Genomic DNA, 20,342 nt, shown 5'->3' with positions numbered 1-20,342 from the left:
CTTAAATTCTAGTGATCAGAGGGTCGCTAAAAAGTCAAAGCAATGGTTTTTTGTCAAAAAATATTATTGTTAAACCAATTTTGACCTAAAAACACTTAGAAAAGATCCTAAATATCTGGGTAAACTTGTTTATATCCTTGAATAAGACATAAAGACGTCCAAAAAACAAATTCAAAAAACTTTTCAAAGTCAAATCTACCCTCTCAAGCAATGCGGAGGGAAAATAACACCCTAGATGAACTTCTCTCATCGAATGGATACTATTGACACAAAGATTGATATTTTTCATCGTCTAAATTGGTGTTAATTGATATTTTCTCTTCTTATAATCAGATTCTGATGACTTTCTCTCTCTTATCTAGAATTAGAGACTAAAAAACAATAAAAATAAAGTTACGGACCAAAATTAATTTTCACAAACTAAAGGGATGAAAAATTTACATAATGAAAGCTATAAGGACTAAAGTGAATGTTTCATGTGAATTTTGAAATCATTAACCTATTTTTAGTGTTTTTTTCACCGTGGTCCTCTCTCTTTTAATTTAGTTATTGATTAATAAATTAAAAAGAAATTGACCATTAATTTGACAAGACTCAATCAAGAAGAAACAAAGTTTAAAAATTAAAATGAAAATAAAACATCACCACTCGAAATATGAGAGGGAGCACAATAAATCTAGCTATAATATTTTCCTCATAATTGATAATATTTGACAACGACCGCTCATAACCAAATAGCTTCTAGGAGAAAGCCAATTTTTATTCTTGGTTATAATTACATCTTGATGGCCGATCTTATTCTATAACATTTACTCTGATCAATTAATCATCCGCAGGAAGAAAGCAGTAGCAATATTGCATCCTGGAGTAGAGCAACCTATCAGTGTCATATTCCTTGCATAAACATTCTATATCATACATTAATTGTGAAATCTTTCTCAGCTAAAAACATAATTATAAGAGTAATTATAATTAGAGAGAGAGAGAGGGAGAGGGTATTCTTTTCATAGTATTTTCCTTCTTTTTTCATTTTTGTTTTCATGGTGCATTGATTCCTTTATTTCTCTCATTCCTTTGTAAGATGTCTCGTCATTTCTCTTTTATCTTTATGATTTGCAAGGACATGATTTATGCTGGTCAAAAAAAGAAAAGAAAAAAGAGAGACTACATTTGGGTGTTAGCCAATGTAATCTGGCGTCCGATTTACATGCAATGGAGACTTGTAAAACCCTAATGAATTCTGGAGGCAAAGAATTCAAACGACCATATTATACTCTCTATACTGATAAACTTTACGGACACATTAGGCATAAATGGTAAATGATGCTTGGTGTCTGCTGTGACCAGACCACCTTTCCAAGCAGGGGTCAATCTTGAATCCTTGATGGCTAACACAGTAGCAACAGCATCAGATTCGATTACAATCCCATGAGTTCCCAACGAAGTCGCGAAGATGAGAGCTTCCCTAATCTTCATGGCTTATCCTCGAGCGACATACCTACTCTTGCACTTGGAACCCCTACCATCCACCGCTTTACCATAGTGGAACCCCTACATATTTATCTTTAGGTTCCCATCAAGTGGTTTTTCCCTTCTATCCATCTGGACTCCTCTTTGAGAAGATGTTGGAGCAGGAGAAGGAAGGATGGTCCGCAAGAGAGAGAACTATGCTGTGAGCAGGGATGACTTTCTTGCTACTTTACGTGGATTGATAGGACGACTCCATTTGACTTTCATTCCTACTCTTCCAAATTTGTCAACACAAACACGCAGCACTAATCGCAGTGTAGTCATTTCTGCATTCATTCCCCAGCTTATTAATAGTGCTCCACCTTCAATCAAAATTTCCAAACCCTGCTCTTGATAACCCTAGAACTAGCTAACCATGTGGTGTCCACATACTCGTAGAAGAAAATTGTGGGCTCCACAGCTTCTTCCTCTTTTTGGCATGCCTACAAAGGGAAGAGGGGACTAATAGAGCTTAAAGCAGTTGGATTGGCATGAGATTGCATTTTCCTTATCTTTTCCGGGGCATTCAGGCACCAAACTGCCTTCCACACTGTTGAGGATCTGATTGATGACTCTGGCTTATCCCTGTAAGAAATAAATAAAAACTAGATGATATGCAAAAAAACAGTACGCGGTACACAATGCCGTAGGCAATAGAAAGATGTATGAAAGATAACTTCTAACACAAATGTGTACATAAGCTAGTAATGTGTAAGCAATACTTGTGACAATTTACTCAGGGCAAGAAAAGAGAGACTAAATGGTACAAAGGGATGACCAATCACACGAGCAAATGGTAAAACAATGAGCCATGCATAGATGTAAAAACAAAAATTAAAAGAGAGCGAGAGAAATTATATGCTCAGGGTTGTATACTGGGTACTCCACAATGTGTGAGAAGTCCAGTCCTCAAGGATGGCCTTGTGTGTTACAGAAATTTCCTTCAAGCCTTTTTCAGTTGCAACCGTAGTTTGCTACTGCTTGCACGCACACACCTGGTTGTCTCTATTTTAATCGGCACCTGTACTCAGAAACTTAGCACTAAGTGTTAGAGTGCCGCCAACTGCAAATTTTTCTCTCTTTCTCACTAGTATTTCTCTTGTTACAAGGGATGGATAAATTCAAAAATGATTTCCTCCATTTAACTTCAGTCTTTTTTCTCCTTGTCATTTTATCGAACAGCTTGTGGCTTATACAGTCTTCTATAAAAATAGCGGTTTGAAATCCCCGACTTCAGCTTAATTTTCAAGTGATAATCTTATAGATTAATGCATATATTCTTGACACGTAATAAAATTAGATGAAAGGATATAAATTTTAACAAAACAATAGTAAAATGGTAGAATGCATAAAATATTCTATACAAGGGAAGATCCATAAAAAAGTAAGAGTATAAGGGGAAATGTGTCATTAATCCGTTAAAATCTCATAAAGTGTGGGGCGAAATTGTAGTTTCAATATTTTGAGGGAAAGAATGAAAAACAAATACAAAGGTTCATCACCACGTGGCAGCCAAGGGACAGCGTCGGCATTGTATCACAGTAACGGCATTTTAATGCAGCGGCACTGTAGAATTTGTCTAAGAATATATTTACCTAGCTAACAGTTTGCTTCTTCGCTTTGCAGCTTGGAATTTATTTTGAGTGTACAAAAATGGCTTCTACCTTCTTCAGGAGACTATCTAAGGCCACTCCAGTTTCATTCGGAGGTCAGCCCAAGTCCACTTTTGGAGCAATCGCTGCAGTTACCGGTGGAATCTCTTATTTGTACTACTACAACTCTCCAAATTTGGTAATTTCCCATCTGGGTTTTCTATCAAATCACACTCATTTGTTTTTGATTAAATGGATATTATGATGATGATGATCATCATAATTGATTGATTCTGAGATGGGTATTTCCTTTTTTCTTCTTCAGTTTTAGTATTTTTTAAATGCTTTGTGATTTTTGACAATGTACCAGGCTCATTTAGAAGAAGTGAAAGTAGAAGGCAGCCCAAAAGTTGGTGAGTGGATTTTCTCTCCCCTCCCTTATGTTCATAAGATGGGATGTGGCTATGCTGTTTTGGGAACAATATTGATGCTTGCTTGCTTGTTGTCTCTCTTTTCAGCTCTCAATCCAGATAAATGGATTGAATTTAAGCTGCAAGACACTGCCAGAGTTAGCCATAATACTCATTTATTCAGGTATGCTTTTTTTTTCCCTGTTGTGGATTTGACTGAATTTGGGTTGTTCTGGAGCACGTTATGTGATATCTCTGAGAAACTGATTTTCTAGGCAAATGTTACTGTAGTTGTTAATTGTGTTCCATGCCTATAATCGTGACTTGTTTTCCTGCCCTTTTCTTTGGAATGCCAGGTTTTCATTTGATCCTGCTGCAAAGTTGGGTTTAGATATTGCTTCATGCATTATTACAAGGTGTGTTTTATGCCGCTTGTTCTGATACTTCCATATATTTTCTGTAGATTTTGTTTTTTTTTTAAATTAGGTGTTCTGGTTCTTTCATTGCTTTGATGTACTTTTGTAACTGCAGGGCTCCAATAGGACAAGATGCTGAAGGAAAAACAAAATATGTTGTGCGCCCGTAAGTCTCCCCGTTCAAGATTCCAATATGCTTGATCCAATTTTATTTCTCTCAATATGGTGCTTGATTTCTTCCAGCCATACTTTTTCATGGCGAGGCTCGTTTTCTTTAGAGTAAAAGTTGACTGCTTATAAGTTTTTCTTGGATCTCAGTGTTCTTGATACTTGAGTACTGAAATTGTTTCTTAGAACTGGATGTCTTGAATACATAGGATGGAATTCCTTTTGAATTATACTTCTATGGCGTTAGTAGGCTCCTTGACATGCAGAATTTTGACCTAGGATGGAATTCCATCCGAATTGTACTTGCTATGGCATTTGTAGTCTCCTTGACAAGCAGAATTTTGACCATCAAAGCTGCTGCCTCCCTTTTCTCCTCCTCGGAAAAAAAGGAAGATAAACAGTTTCATGTTAAAATGTGGTTTCCATGGCTCTTCTCTTGAAATGATTTTACTGGCAAAATGGTTAGTTTATTCTTGGATTGTTGAAAGTTAATTTGTGGAACTTATTCTCTACTCAGGTATACACCTATATCAGACCCAGATTCTAAGGGATATTTTGATTTATTAATCAAGATAAGTGACATAATTGTTTAGCTATTTTTCCTCGCATACTTCCTCAGTTTAGACTATTAAAGATGACCTTTTATTCCTATTTAATGCTCCTCATCTTGAATTTTTCTCCCATTACTTTCAAATTGTTGCAGGTGTATCCTGAAGGAAAAATGAGTCAGCATTTCGCTACCTTAAAATCTGGAGATGTTGTTGAAGTGAAAGGGTATGTTATTCACAACCATAAGCTAACAGATATTTACTGTACATTGTCTTTTATCACTGATGCCTTTTTCTTGTTTCAGGCCCATTGAAAAGCTCAGATATTCTCCCAATATGAAGAAGCACATTGGCATGGTAAGAGCTCATGTAGATTTGAAGCGTAGTGAAGGGTGTTAACCCCTCTTAATTATGAGGGACAAGGTGGTGTTGGGAATTGTCAACTCTGCATCCTTTCTTCTAACCATGGCTATATGTGTTTCTGAAGAGTCAATTATCATATTTACATTAAAGAATAGTGGTATGAGGGGAAAGGTGGTGTTGGGAATTGCCAGCTCTGCATCCTTTCTTCTAACCATGGCTAATATGTGTTTCTGAAGAGTCAATTATCATATTTACATTAAATAATAGTGGGTTATCAGTCCAATTCTACATGTAGCACGAAGGAAAAGATTTGCTAGCTCAATTTTTGTTCTATATTTTCATCACTTTGCATATGTGCTATCTAGTTCTTATTGCAAGGTCCATTTAAAAACATGTTCATTGCTATCCAGTTTGATGATTTTATCATGTTCTTTCAGATTGCAGGTGGCACAGGCATTACTCCAATGCTTCAAGTAATTGAGGCTATACTGAAGAATCCCGATGACAACACTCAGGTGACACTGTCTTAATGTTATTTTCTGTGATCATTAGCTTCTGCCCATTTAATATGTAACTTTGTATTTTCACTCATACCTTAATGATGATTTGAATGCTTCTGTTAGCATCAAATATTATATGGATATGTCAGAATATCACAAATATAAGTTACAAGATCATTTATTTATGTAGATCAATCATTTTCACTATTTTTTTCATGAAGTCTTCTCACCTAAAGTAGTAGCAAATTGATCTTTATTTTTTCTTAACAGGTATCGTTGCTTTATGCCAATGTCTCCCCTGATGACATACTTCTTAAACAGAAGCTTGACTTTCTTGCTGCTAGCCATCCAAATTTAAAGGTATCAGTTGTTTGAATTTGAAAATTTGCTGTATCAGTTTAACTACAGTTATTCTTCTCCAATGAAAACTCCTTGATATTTTTTATGGTAAAAATCCCAGATATTCTACACTGTAGACAATCCATCGAAGAACTGGAAAGGAGGTTCAGGTTTCATATCAAAAGATATGGTTGTGAAAGGCTTACCTGGTCCGTGTGATGATACACTTATCCTGGTAAATGTCAATTTGTAACTTCTGCATCTTTAGCCTTCATTAAATATAAGCTAGTTCAGTGGTGGAGGGGGCCATGGCCTACTTGTACTAGAAACAATTACTAGATAATTAAGCCTTTTCTGTTTTCTTGATCTATGCTATATAGTAGCTCATTAAATACTTAGTCATCCATGTTTCTTGCTCCGAAGCTGAGCCTAATATATTCGTTAATACGGTATACTGGATTAGGCTTTTTTCTCCAATCACGTGGAGTACTCGATATATACACATTAATATCAAGGCAAGTTTAAATTTGCATGTAGGTAATTACACATTCAAACACACAAACATATACTCATGCAAGCATATTCTTTTACAGGTATTACTATTTTGGATTTGTTTTGCATGTGTTTTTTGCCTACCCAAGAAAATCCTCACTCCATCACTGTTTTCTTCACTGAACACTTAAAAAGTCTTTGCATTGTCAATTAGAGCTTTCAGATTGACATTATCCCTTCCAATACTTTTTCTTTCGTAGCAGATATGATGAACCCTTGTTCAAATAAATACTGCTTCTTGATGTCGGGACTTTCTTGCGTGTTACAGATACCTTTTCCTACATAACAGATTATGTTTTTCTAAACTCAAGTCGCGAGTTATAAGGAGCTTCTTTAAATCACTGACCAACATAGCATTCATAGAATTATGAAACAATAATCACTATTTCCTGGCTACGCTACGAAGGACTTAACCCTGTTTAGGATAGTTTTCAACTTCTATTTTCTTTAATTGAGTTCTATAAATTTCAACTCACAGTCAGTGTCACCCTGTTCTTTCATTAGTCCATTACGTGAAAAGATATGTTCTTGCATGACAGAAAATGTACCCATCCATATCAGCTGTAAACTCTTTTTTTTTGCTTTCCCATATAGTTGACGTGGAAATTGGAACGAGTTTGTAACTCATTTTGAACCCCTCCGCTCTCAATATTGTTTGCTCTTTCAGGTGTGTGGACCCCCTGGGATGATGAAACATATATCTGGTGATAAGGCTAAAGATCGTTCACAGGGGGAGGTATGGACTGGTGCATTCATCTTTTTGTTATTTCTGACGAGTCAACAATTTGTCGTTTGGTTAATACTTGCTATTTGCTCTGTTGCAGCTCACTGGCCTACTAAAGGAAGCTGGATACACAGAGGAAATGGTTTACAAATTTTAATAGAAGCATTTAAGCAGCTTAGAAAGGCTACTTTATGATTTCTTCTAGATTTTTTTTTGTAATGAAGGTTTTCTAAGGAAACTCAGGTCAAAACTTAAACTTCAAAATATGGAATAATTTGGCTGCAGCATCTAGAGGCCAGGCGATTTGAGATTTTGTTTGAAGAGAGCCTAGAAGAGTTTATGCCTGTTGTGGAAAATTTAATGTTGCTCAAGCATGATACAGTTTCATGAATGTGTGCAGGTCTTTTTGGGGTTCATTGCCCCAGTTAAGAACCTTGATACTAGGAGAATTTTGCCATTTGAATGTTCCATAGGAATCCTCAGCTGTCGAGTTGTACAGTAAATGACAACAGTGCCAATCAATAAATTTATATTGAGAGAAGCAGATGCTTTCTTTACTGTGTTGGGCAACCAATCTCTTCATTGTTCGTGGATTCATTTCATATAATTAATGATGTAGGTCTTTTATAAATAATCGTTTAGCTGCACAAATTCTCGAACTTCATGTTCTTAAAATCGGAGGAAAGAGAGACGAAATCACACGTTCCGAGGCATTTTCCTTTATTTGAAAGATGGGTGGAAAGTGAGGGGGAGGAATAGGAGGAGAAAATTTGAGAAAGATTTATGCATGAACTGGAAATTTGTTGCTTCAGCTAGTAAAATGTGAAGATGATCATTATATTTGGTGATATCAACATTTACACCTATATATGCCCTCCACTATTAACATACACCTGCAAAAGTCAGTCTTTTAGACCCAACCCTTCTTGCTGAGCTCCTTGATTTAGGATTTCCAAGAACAGCGCATCATAATGTGCTTGAGGGTGCTACACCAAAGGCTGCAGTTGTTTTTTTATTTGATGAATTTGAGAGGAATACATTCCGGATGCCCTAGGAAGCTGTTCACTACAGCTCCGGTGTTTGAAGTTGAATATCGAGAGACTATCAAGGGTTCAGCCATTCAACCAAGGGTCAAACCAGAATTTTAGAACACTGCTATTACCAGTGCTGAAAACCTGGTTTCTGAGCACTACATCTGGGCGGCCACCACAAACAGGGCAAATCAGTTGAATATCTCTCCAAGTGCCAGAGCATGAGCTAATCGCAGATGATGGAAGAACAGGGGATTATGAATATCTGGGTCGGTACTATGGCAGACGATGCATTCCACGACCTATTTCTCATGTTTTTGTAGGCACCACCAACACAACAAAGGACAAATGGTCAGGATACCTTCCATATTTAACAACTGAAAGAAGAAAACAGGGCATACTATCAAAAAAGGAAAAAAAAACCAAGGGCCTGCGAAGTCGTAATCCAGACTTGTGAAATGATTCCTGAGTCGGCCACAAACTGAATAGACCTTATTTATTTATTTTCATTTTTTAAGCTATAAGTATTCAAGGAAGAAAAACATCCACTCAAATGGGGTGGGAGCAAAATGCTATAGGGGTGTAAGCAGTGACGAAGGGGTATACAGTCTCTAAATGCTTTAGAAGCCAGTAAGATGCTGCTGGGTCTGTACTTCGTAATACAGGATTTGAGTTTCCAGCAGGTTATTAGCAAAGGTCTTAAACTTTATTTCGAGTTTCTAACAAGTTATTAGCAAGGTCTAAAATTGAACGAACTTTACCCACCTTCAAAGTGGGAGAAGCTTGAGCTTTTCCTGTTTTAAATCGGTGCTCGATGTCAGATAACTTTGTTTTTCAGTAAAAAATTCCCCGCTGCCCGGCTATTCAAATCGAAACCAAATTTCCTATCTAGACTTGAGGGTTTTAGCAGAACTTCAAAGACGACTCCACCCCTAATGAGGGGGAAGAGAGGGAATGTTTTGGGACAAGATTAGTGCTAGGTTAGAGTAAACCTGTTACAATAAGTCTGTTAATTAGTTAGTGGCATTTACAATTAGTTTCATTTCAGTTTTCTGTTGCATTTCTGTTATTCCGTTATCTTTCTGTTTAGAGGTAGTAACATGTGATTCGCATGAGAATCACATTGATCGTTTTCTGTAATAGGCTGTGTGACTATATATACTGAGTCACCTTCATTAATAAAACGAAGGAGAGTTTTTCCAAATCTGTCAAACCAGAGTTTACATTTGGTATCAGAGCTTCTTTGTCAAATTTTCTTTCTCTGCATAACCTGTGCTTAAATGGCAAGTGAAAGCAATTTTGTTCAACCATCAATCCCTAGATTTGTGGGACATTATGATCATTGGAGCATGTTGATGGAGAACTTCCTTCGATCCAAGGAATACTGGCAGGTAGTGGAATCTGGAATTGCTGCAGCAGCAGATGAAGGAAATCTCACGAGTGAACAACAGAAAACCTTAGCAGATCAACGGCTGAAGGATTTGCGAGCTAAAAATTACCTATTCCAGGCAATTGATCGCTCAATTCTGGAAACTATACTGGACAAAGAAACGTCTAAAGGAATCTGGGATTCTATGAAGAAAAAATTTCAAGGTAACACACGGGTTAAACGTGTACAGCTGCAAGCTTTGCGCAAAGAATTTGAGATTCTACACATGAAGGATGGTGAGAATGTCTCTGATTACTTTTCCCGTACACTTACAATTACTAATAAGCTGCGATTCCTTGGAGAAGAAATGAAAGAAATCACTGTTATTGAAAAAATCCTGCGTTCTATGATTTCAAAATTTGATTACGTTGTGTGCTCGATTGAGGAGTCCAAGGATTTGTACACAATGTCCATTGATGAGTTACAAAGTAGTTTAGTAGTTCATGAGCAGAGGATGCACAGTCATGTTGTGGAGGATCAAGCATTGAAAACCACTCATGACTATAATCAAGTAAAAACTGGTCGTAGCAGCAGCTACTTGAGAGGAAGAGGTCGCAACAGTGGGAGGCAGAGCTTTGGTGGAAGGCAAGGCTTTGACAAGTCTGTTGTGGAATGCTATTATTGCCACAATCTTGGTCATTTCCAATATGAATGCCCAAGAAAGAGCAGAAATAGAGGATCGCAGTCACAATCGCAGGCTTACTATGCTGAAACAGATGAACCACTGTTACTCATGGCTTGCATTGAAGATGAAGAGATAATGAAATCAAGGCATTTCATGGATGAGAATGAACTCATGTTACTTATGGCATGTGTTGATGATGCAAAAGAGATAGAGTTTTTTGACTCTTTACTGGAAAATACTGATCACATGCCCACAGATGCACATTGTTTTGAAGAAAAATGTGCAGATGGGAAGAGTTATGAAATTGTTGAAAATTATGCAGATGAAGGAAATTGTGCAGTTGAGATGAGTTGTGCAGATGAAGGGGAGTGTGAAAATGCATCGAAATTGCACAGCAACACACCAAATCTGGAAATTGCAGATGAGAAGGAATTTCTGGAAATTCCAGATGAGACAGAACTAAGCGGTCGACCGGTTCAGTGTTGTCTTCCAAGCGGTCGACCGGTTCACAAACTGGAGGGTGTCGAAATTTCCACAGAATTGAATGAAGGGAAGAACAACATTGAGGGGGCTAAACTGGATTTTGATGAGATCAAAATCACCAAGAACACAATGCAAATGTTGCTCATGGCTCATATTGAGAAAGCACACGATGAAACAGCTTGGTTCTTGGATTCGGGGTGTAGCAACCACATGTCCGGGCACAAGAATTTCTTCCTAGAATTGGACGAAAACTTCCACAGATCAGTCAAGCTTGGTGACAACTCCAGTATTGATGTGTTGGGAAAGGGGAGGATTCATCTCCAAGTCAATAACAGCTCCCAAGTGATCTCAGAAGTGTTCTATATTCCTGATTTAAAGAACAATTTGCTCAGCATTGGGCAACTTCAGGAAAAGGGGCTAGCAATCTTATTTAAAAACAACAAATGCAAAGTTTTCCACCCTGACAGAGGACTCATTATTGAGACTGAGATGACCATGAACAGAATGTTCATTGTTATTGCAAAGATTCAGTTTCCAGATTATCACTGCTTCATAACTCCTGCACAGAATTTGGAGTACCTTTGGCATTGTAGATATGGGCATTTAAGCTTTGGTGGTCTTCAAACTCTACTGCAAAAGGGCATGGTTCATGGACTACCCCAATCGAAATACTCAAACATGATATGTGAAGACTGCATACTGGGAAAGCACCATCGAAATTCATTTCCAAGAACAACAACATGGAGAGCATCACAGCCACTGGAACTTCTTCATGCAGACTTGTGTGGCCCGATTTCTCCCATCTCCAACAGCCACAAAAGGTATCTATTCACTGTCATTGATGATTTTAGCAGGAAGCTTTGGGTGTTCTTTTTGACAGACAAGTCAGAAGCATTTAAGCAATTCAAGCTCTTCAAAACAAGAGTTGAAAAGGAGACTGGAATCAGCATCAAAGGGCTGCGAACTGACAGAGGTGGGGAGTTCACATCAAAGGAATTTGCTGAGTTTTGTGAACTGCATGGGATTAAACGTCAACTCACTGCAACCTACACACCCCAACAAAATGGGGTGGCAGAGAGAAAAAATCGGACAATTATGAACATGGTTCGAAGCCTTCTCAACAGCAGAAAAGTCCCCAAAAATTTTTGGCCCGAGGCAGTGAATTGGGCAGTGCATGTTCTTAACAGGAGCCCCACATTTGCAGTCCGAAATAAGACACCAGAGGAGGCATGGAGTGGCACAAAACCATCAGTTGCTCACTTTAGGGTATTTGGGTGTGTCTCGTATGCCCATATTCCAGACAACAAGAGGACCAAATTGGATGATAAAAGCTTGAAGTGTGTGTTGTTGGGAGTAAGTGAAGGGGCCAAGGCATATCGCCTATATGATCCAGAAACTCAAAGGATCATTGTAAGTCGGGATGTTGTTTTTAAAGAAGAAGAAAGCTGGCCATGGAGTGCAGAGTATATGGATGCAATTCAAGCATCCATTGAATGGGGAGATTTGGATGAAGAGCTGCCAAATAATGATCAAGATGTTGAAATTGCCGAGCACACAAGCAATTCTGAGATTGATAGAACTGATGCAACTGGAGGATTGGATCAATTGGAAAATTCAAATGGTAATTCTACACATGCAGCAGCTACTGCCGAGATTGATGGTGATGGAAATTTGATCCATACAGGAGCTGATGAAATTAATGGGAATATTGACCATTCCCATGGAGCTGAGGGGTCCAGTGCTGCCATAAAACGTGCTCGACACCCATCAGTTTGGCTGCGTGATTTTGACAGTGGTGAAGGTTTTTCGGATGAAGATTATCAAGGCAATCTTGCATTGCTTGTTGATGCAGATCCTCTATCCTTTAAAGATGCAATTGGCATTAGCAAATGGAGGAGTGCTATGGATTCCGAAATTGAAGCAATTAAGAAAAACAAAACGTGGGACCTCACTGATCTTCCTAATGGTGCAACGGTAGTTGGGGTAAAATGGATATACAAGACAAAATTGAATGAACACGGAGAAGTGGATAAATTCAAGGCTCGTCTTGTAGCTAAAGGATACACGCAAAAACATGGGGTGGATTATACGGAGGTTTTTGCTCCTGTGGCTCGTATGGATACCATTCGGATTGTTCTTGCTCTAGCTGCGCAGAAGGGGTGGAGCCTATTTCAGCTAGATGTAAAATCCGCGTTTCTTCATGGTGAATTAAATGAAGAAGTATATGTTGAGCAACCCCCTGGGTATGTTATGAAGGGTGCAGAACACAAGGTATATCGGTTACGAAGAGCCTTGTATGGATTAAAACAGGCCCCACGGGCATGGTACAGTCGAATTGAAGCTTATTTTCTCAAAGAAGGATTTGAGAAATGTCCGTATGAACACACCTTGTTCATCAAGAAATCTCAGGGCACTTCATTGTTGCTCGTATGTCTATATGTCGATGATCTCATTTTCACTGGAAATGATGAAGCATTATTCAGTTCATTTAAACTCTCCATGATGAAGGAGTTCGACATGACAGATTTGGGAAGGATGAGATATTTTCTGGGCTTGGAAGTGGTGCAAAGAGCTGATGGTATTTTTGTTTGTCAGAAGAAGTATGCTCAAGAGGTATTGGAACGTTTTAACATGGCTGAATGCAATGCTGTCCACAATCCTATTGTTCCAGGTGTTAAGTTGATTACAGACCCGACGGGCATGGCAGTAAATAATACTCACTACATGCAAATGGTAGGTTGTTTGATGTATTTAACATCAACCAGGCCTGACATTATGTTTGTGGTTAGTTTACTCAGTAGGCATTTGGCTCATCCTACAGAGTTACACCTTGGAGCCGTGAAGAGGGTCCTTCGCTACATCAAAGGGACTATTTCGTATGGTATTTTTTATAAACAAAATGGCCATAAAGAACTTCTTGCCTATACTGATAGCGATTATGCAGGAGATTTGGAAGATAGAAAGAGCACGTCAGGATTCTTGTTTATGCTAAGTTCAGGGGCTGTATCTTGGTCATCGAAGAAGCAACCCATCGTTACCCTTTCCACTACTGAAGCAGAATTTATTGCAGCGGCGTCTTGTGCTTGTCAGGCTGTGTGGTTAAAAAGGGTATTGGAAAAGCTGGATCACATATCTGATGGAACTACAATCATTTATTGTGATAATAGTTCCACTATTAAACTCTCAAAAAATCCTGTCATGCATGGTAGGAGCAAGCATATTGATGTTCGCTTCCACTTCCTTCGTGATTTAACTCGAGATGGAGTAGTGACTTTGCTTCACTGTCATACTCAAGAGCAATTGGCAGATATCATGACCAAACCATTGACAAGGGTTGTGTTTGAAAGGCTGCGTATGATGATGGGCGTGTGTGAAGACTCACATGTGAACTGAAGACAGAAACTGGACAATATCTTCAGTTCAGGGGAGTGATTGTTACAATAAGTCTGTTAATTAGTTAATGGCATTTACAATTAGTTTCATTTCAGTTTTCTGTTGCATTTTTGTTATTCCGTTATCTTTCTGTTTAGAGGTAGTAACATGTGATTCGCATGAGAATCACATTGATCGTTTTCTGTAATAGGCTGTGTGACTATATATACTGAGTCACCTTCATTAATAAAACGAAGGAGAGTTTTTCCAAATCTGTCAAACCAGAGTTTACAAAACCCTCTTGTGATTCCTAACTCATGAGTGCTGATAAACTAAAACCATTTGTTTATTGCTCATAAACTAGCTAGCAATGATGGGCATGCACCCAAAACACAGTGACCAAAGCAATAATTCATTCATCTTAAACATCCAAAACGAAGACCGAGGTTAAGAAAAAACAGGAACAAATACGTGATCGCTGAGGAAATGTTGTCTCACCTTGTTTAAGACAAGAAATTGGTCGGTCTAAGAATCCAGGTTTTATGCACTGCTGTTGCTAATGACCAAATACTGATGTTTTCTTACAGGGTTTGTTTTACAAGTTGTAACCATGCAGAGAAAGATGTCTCATCGGACCATTGACAAAGAGAGAACAATGGAAAGGCAGAGCCGAATTATTACTGACATGAAAAGAAAAAAGGAAACATGGGAAATGGAAATTTGCGGGCCTCTATCATTGTTGGAATTCAAATTTTTTCTTCTGTATAAAAGAATATGAATTATACCATCAATATTGAATTAACATATAATCTATCTATTTGGATCCTACGAATAATAGGATTCCTTTACAACTGTTCAAGTTCCTCTTGGTCCTTCAAAACGAATGTAATCATACATGACACCTTGGAAGGGGCCATCACTTCTAGCCTGAGTGAGGTAAATTGTATTTTTTCCCTCGACAAGCTGAGAGCCTGGGACATCAATGCCATACAACCAGTACAACCCATGAATCCCATGTCTTGCAATCGCGTTATCCTTTCCTACGGCTCCTGTTGTGAATAGTGGCCGATCGCTACTTGGATTGTTGAACCGAACCTTTTGGCCAAATTATAGCAACTCTTAGTATTATTTGATTAAAGAGAACTGCAATTCTAGCAACAGGTAAAATGGTGGCAGATAATGAGAAGGACACGTTGTAATTTACGTACCTGTATTTCGGATGCAGTAGCTGAAGCCAAGGCCAATCGGAGAGTGTAGTTTTCATTTCGGTTAACATTTTCGAGTTCAAAGATAATCTGCCATGTTGTTGGGTCGTACGTCTTATTTCCTGCATCTCTGTTGTTGATCAAGTGTTAGAATTAGCAGTGGCGAAGTTAGCTAAATAGCCAGCTTACTGCTAAAAGATTAAGTGAGACAAATACCTGGTAACATGGGCAAAGAACCAGTCTTTAACATTACTAATACCAATGGTATAAACGAGATCATCGTTGGGATATAGATCGGAGTATCGGTTCCACAATCCATATTGCCTAAACCTGGACATATAAAGAGTTAAATAGATATATGGAAGAGAAGACAAATCTGCAGCCGGAATGCGTGGCAGTTTTGACGAGGGCTTACTTTTCTGCTGGTTCACGGGTGTACAATGTATTCATCAGTGTTGGGTATCCGTCTGGTACGTAGAACTCTGCAGCTGTGCGGTCAGGAATGCCTATATCCCACAGAGTAGGACCATTTCTTGGAGGCTCGTATATAAGGTGACCAAATCTGATCCTAGATCCTGCATTTTGGATGTGATAATCAAGCTATTAACCAGAGCGAAAAGGAGGAGGACAAAGAAGCAAGAGTCTCATAGTTTTCAATATAACCACGTCTGCATTTTGACACATTACACATAGTATGCAACAAAAGGGAAATCCATTTTGATCCTGTTACAGGTAACTCTTGATCAAGAAGAGAGAGGGAAAGATTATCATACCTGGATTAATTGTTATATTAGCACCATACTTGTAATCCCCAATGACACCAGGAACCCATGCATACAAACTATAGTTCCCAGCTCTGACATTTTTAATCACAAAATGCCCATGTCTGTCAGCTCGAATCCAGAATTGATAACCCTGAAAAAAGAACAATTTTTTCAGAAGAAGAAGATAGATAAATCTCTGGATAATTCAAATCAAGATTTTTCAAGTTCAAACTGAAGTTACCTTGGATTCTGTTTGCCATGAGCCCACATCTCCTGGCGCGGCCAAACCCACATAAGCAGAGGAGGCATACGTTAACCTCTGATTGACGTATCTGAAATGAAAGGAAAAAAAATAACAATTATTAGCAATTATTTACTTCAACCATGTTGATCATCCAGAGTCACCATAGCATTACCGGTCACGAACTAGTAATTGGCCAGTGACAGCACCGCGCTGATCTGAAGAAGGGAAATCTTCTGATTGAGGAAAATCGTATGGCCACCGGTTGACTTCTATTGACATCTAAATTAACCAATGAAACATCATGTTACAGTCAACAAAAATGTATGATCCGTAATTTGTCTCAATAGAATCAGTAGCTGAGTTAGCAGATTTATAACCTGTTCCTTAGCATCCTCCCAAAGCATCGAGGAATTTTCTTTCGGTGAAATAGAATTAAGATAGACGAATACCGGGCCAAGGACCTTTTTCCATGGCTCTCCATTTCTGTATGCTGTATTCAAGTCCTTCCCAGCATAATGTGTGCTCGTGAACATCTACATGTGAGTGAAGGAATTAGACAAAAGCTGAACATATCAAGTTAGAAAATTATTCCGACAAGTGACAACCTCAGACATGAATATGTATCACAGAATCTGGATAAATTAGAGAGTTGGGTTGCTTACATTGAGAACAACGGGGCCCACATGGGAAGTAAGATCCTGCTTGTTGGGTCCACCAACGCGGAATTCATTACTGGGTGTGATCATCCAAAATCCCACAGGGGGGTCCTCTGCAGTCCACCCGTGCACCTTGTTATCTTTGTCCTCGCATGAGTACTGGTACTTGTCATCCACCTGCACCTCACATTGTCACGGGACTTTCAGACAACGGACGCAAGGGACAAGATTGACGAAAAAATTCACCGAGCCAGCAATGATAATCCCCTAGCAGAGGCTAGCTAGTGACAACCATGCCTGTCACTTTTCAACTATTTATGGTTGGCACATCAGAGAAATTAAAGATGAAATAAGAGTTACCTCTCCTCTAAGTTTTAGGTTTATCGGTTTGGTCAGAAGAACAGCTTCGGGATAAGCCAGAGGCTGGCCACTTACGCGGTCTTCAGGCATTGGCATGGTCCTTTTCCTGGAGTCCGATAATGCCATGTAGTGAAACCTGACAAAATAAATTCCAGACATTACATGTACAGTAAATCAGATCAGTCGTTGGTTACTGCTAGCACTACTACAGTAGAACTCATCGATTAATAGCAAATTGAATGGATTTTGTTTTAGTTTTTACTTGTCTTTTTGGAGCTTGAAAACGACTCTAATTTGATCCATGTCAACATCGGGCCATCCTTCCAAGCGTTCCAATATGGTGTACAAGTAGAGCCCCGACTGACCACGCCTTACTATATATCTGCAAACATGAAATCAAATTAATATGAAAGCATATTTTAATTCTTCATGGTATTAAAGCATTGTGTAGAATATTTAGACTTCACCTTTTGTCTACATTTAAAGGAACTGTGGAGTTTCCCATTGAAAGATCCCATGTTTTGGTGAAGGATACTTCCACTTGGTTTTCATCTTCCATTATCACTTTAAAATCTGTTGCTACTAACCTGCAGAGTAGAAGAATTTTAAATTACAAAACAACTTTCCAATCCAATTTAAGCTTGCTATCATGGCATATGCACCCAAAACTGTGCAATTTGCCGCTCTGCACCAGTCAGGACATTCATATTTCTTAGAATATAAGAGGATCTAAATCTGGTATCATGGCATTGGCTTATGTCAACATTTAGAGAGAGAGAAATTTACTTGTCGAAGATGATGGGATCTCCTGGCTTGTTCCAGACGACGTCCCAGTATCTGTATTCGAAATATTGTGAAGTGCAATTAGTATAATTGCTCTCGCTAACACAGATTATAGGATTCTGTAGAAGATTGAATAGGTTTTTACACGATTAAAATGAAATGTGCATACCCTCGATTATCTTCATCGTTACCGATTTCAAGCACGTTGTCGATTCCTTTGTATTTGATTCCGGTAACATCACCATCTGGACTGGAGAATGTGACTTCGACGAGTCCATTATCAATCACGACCTGAGAAGGCCAAAAAACCCAATTAATTAGTAAAAATTGTACAAGTATGATGCCTTCATGTTCATCAATGGTTCATTGGTAACTTAATTATTTAGCCAAAATAATGTATGATTGAGTACCCGTTGACGATTCTTTATATTTAGCTGAACCCCAAGAGCCGAGCTGTCGCTGGTCCTTGGAATTTTTCTGCATAGTAAATCACGGTAACATATATTACCTCACAATAAAGCTTACATATATATCCTTTTTTTTATTTTTATAATTATTTACATTCTCTAAGAATTGAAAATGTTAAGTAAGAATTTATGAACATTTATTTGTGCCATAAAAGTCATGAAATTTTTTATAATATTAAAAGAATAACTGCAGTACTCACGTAATAAAAAATAAGTCGATAGAAGGAGAGAAAAATAGAGAGAAAAAATCAATTTCTAAGTTTAAATATATAAAAATTGAAATGTCATGGGTCCGAATCTTCATGTATTGTAGATGACAATTAACAAATCAACTCACAGGCGTGCCCTGCTTTTGAAGGCAAAGCATGCCACTGCACAGCCTTTTAAAAGTTGGACCTATTTATGGCTAGATTCTTGTTAACTTATGTTTTAGCCTAATTAGGACCTTGATTAGTTTAATGCTCTAATGTTTGAGAAGGGGGAGAGAACCAAATACTATGTATGGAAATGGTTGTTTAATTTGACTGTGAATGTGAAAAGAGAACAAGACAAGAATAAAAAGATGTGCAGCACCAAACTGTGGGGTGTTGGCCACCATTCACCACAAAAAAACTTGACGCAAAAATTATTGAAGGAGGAAAAAGTTATCGAAAAAGTTGTTCTGTGAATGTCTGCCTTAAATTCACCTGTTCCAACTAAGAACAGTTTCGAGACATGTGAACATAACAATAGTAATCTCATTAGTGCATTCTCTCTCTCTCTCTCTAATATCTCTCTCTCTTCCGGCTCTTTCTTTCTCTCCACACACACACACACGAACAAAAAGAAATGTAAAATGAAGGGGGGAAAGCTGGGGACGAGGACGAACCTGACTGGGGTCTTCGCGAAAGCAGCTGTGAAGAAGCAGAAGATGATGAGCCAGACGACCGAGGTCAGATGACACCCGCCACGACAACGCACATTCTTCATTTTTGTGATCATGAATTCTACAATATTACCCAACAACATGAAGCTTAAAAGACGAGAAAGTTTTCCATGCATAAACTTGGAAACAGCTAAAAGGGAATGGGAAGGATAGAAGATAATTGCTATTAAACTAAGATTACCAGAAGGGAGAAGGCATAGACATACCTTGCTTAATGCCGAGGTGTATCCAGAAAGCTGTTTTCCAAAGCAAGAGGAAGTGCACTATTTAGAAAGGAATGAAGCACAAGAAGTTATCAGATAGGAATAACTTTCATTTATCTTATCGTCTTTCTTTACATAGAGTTACTAACTAGCTAATAATTAAAAATCTGCTTAATCAACTCAGAAACGGGCAAGGATTGGTTTAAAGGACGTGATCAATGACCTTTTAATAACTCAAGATTGATTCTCGGGTGCTTTTATATGTGTTTACAACACTCGGGAGTTTTTTATTATTATTGTTTATTTATGTTTTCCTATGCTAGGAGAAAATACGCCAAGGGATAGACCCAATTAAGGTGCTCTTTGTGGGGTTTCACGGTTGAGTTTTGGAGTGATTTATGTCATCTTTTATAGAGATGATTTGGCTACAGAAGAGAATATCTCGTTGTCTACATTTTCATGCTCGGTGAAAGAGATTTAGTCTTCATACGCAAAACCTGGTACACCATTATATCTAGCCAGCCACAAATTAACCAAAACACAAGACAGAGAGTATCACGCGGTCAATAGGAAAATAAATGAATTCATTCAAAGCTGCTCATGCAAGACCTTTGAAAATGTGACACAGTTTGGTAAATATTGAAGAAAAAGGTCAGATTTTGGGCTTAACAGCA

At 38.2% G+C, this 20,342-nt stretch overlaps 2 protein-coding genes and 1 long non-coding RNA gene across 3 annotated transcripts; 1 reads left to right on the top strand and 2 right to left on the bottom strand.

Moving 5' to 3' along the window:
• Window positions 1-1,146: 1,146 nt before the first annotated feature.
• On the bottom strand, window positions 1,147-2,935 carry LOC7492282 (uncharacterized). The gene is made up of 2 exons (XR_002982688.2): window positions 2,386-2,935; window positions 1,147-2,094 (listed from the first exon to the last, which is right to left on the bottom strand). It is a non-coding gene; the product is annotated as an uncharacterized LOC7492282 (long non-coding RNA).
• Window positions 2,936-3,088: 153 nt separating this feature from the next.
• On the top strand, window positions 3,089-7,665 carry LOC7491977 (NADH-cytochrome b5 reductase-like protein). The gene is made up of 13 exons (XM_024604742.2): window positions 3,089-3,300; window positions 3,472-3,514; window positions 3,620-3,695; window positions 3,868-3,927; window positions 4,043-4,093; window positions 4,613-4,667; window positions 4,799-4,869; window positions 4,949-5,000; window positions 5,444-5,521; window positions 5,777-5,866; window positions 5,967-6,080; window positions 7,065-7,133; window positions 7,222-7,665. Exons 1-13 carry the CDS (start codon window positions 3,163-3,165, stop codon window positions 7,276-7,278), a joined length of 954 nt encoding a protein of 317 aa, XP_024460510.1. The 5' UTR covers window positions 3,089-3,162; the 3' UTR covers window positions 7,279-7,665.
• Window positions 7,666-14,772: 7,107 nt separating this feature from the next.
• Window positions 14,773-20,119, bottom strand: LOC7491976 (rhamnogalacturonate lyase B). Its single transcript, XM_002308474.4, has 17 exons — window positions 19,672-20,119; window positions 19,409-19,526; window positions 18,484-18,550; window positions 18,243-18,364; window positions 18,077-18,127; window positions 17,758-17,877; window positions 17,553-17,672; window positions 17,291-17,426; window positions 16,937-17,107; window positions 16,652-16,807; window positions 16,447-16,553; window positions 16,272-16,362; window positions 16,040-16,181; window positions 15,682-15,841; window positions 15,483-15,596; window positions 15,270-15,396; window positions 14,773-15,156 (listed from the first exon to the last, which is right to left on the bottom strand). The coding sequence occupies exons 2-17, from the start codon at window positions 19,519-19,521 to the stop codon at window positions 14,917-14,919; spliced, it is 2,037 nt and encodes a 678-aa protein (XP_002308510.2). The 5' UTR covers window positions 19,522-19,526; window positions 19,672-20,119; the 3' UTR covers window positions 14,773-14,916.
• Between the last annotated feature and the right edge of the window lie 223 nt (window positions 20,120-20,342).

This window comes from Populus trichocarpa, chromosome 6, assembly GCF_000002775.5.
Source record: "Populus trichocarpa isolate Nisqually-1 chromosome 6, P.trichocarpa_v4.1, whole genome shotgun sequence".
Lineage (NCBI taxonomy): Eukaryota > Viridiplantae > Streptophyta > Magnoliopsida > Malpighiales > Salicaceae > Populus > Populus trichocarpa.
This window is presented reverse-complemented; position numbering and strand designations above follow the sequence as displayed.

Coding starts and splice junctions, on each gene's coding strand:
- LOC7491977 (XM_024604742.2), top strand. CDS start 3,163: ATGGCTTCTACCTTCTTCAGGAGACTATCTAAGGCCACTCCAGTTTCA. Junction 3,928..4,042: donor GCTTCATGCATTATTACAAG/GTGTGTTTTATG, acceptor TTGTAACTGCAG/GGCTCCAATAGGACAAGATG. Junction 5,867..5,966: donor CTAGCCATCCAAATTTAAAG/GTATCAGTTGTT, acceptor TAAAAATCCCAG/ATATTCTACACTGTAGACAA.
- LOC7491976 (XM_002308474.4), bottom strand. CDS start 19,521: ATGATCACAAAAATGAAGAATGTGCGTTGTCGTGGCGGGTGTCATCTG. Junction 18,365..18,483: donor ATATAAAGAATCGTCAACGG/GTACTCAATCAT, acceptor TGGCCTTCTCAG/GTCGTGATTGATAATGGACT. Junction 16,554..16,651: donor GGGAGGATGCTAAGGAACAG/GTTATAAATCTG, acceptor TGGTTAATTTAG/ATGTCAATAGAAGTCAACCG.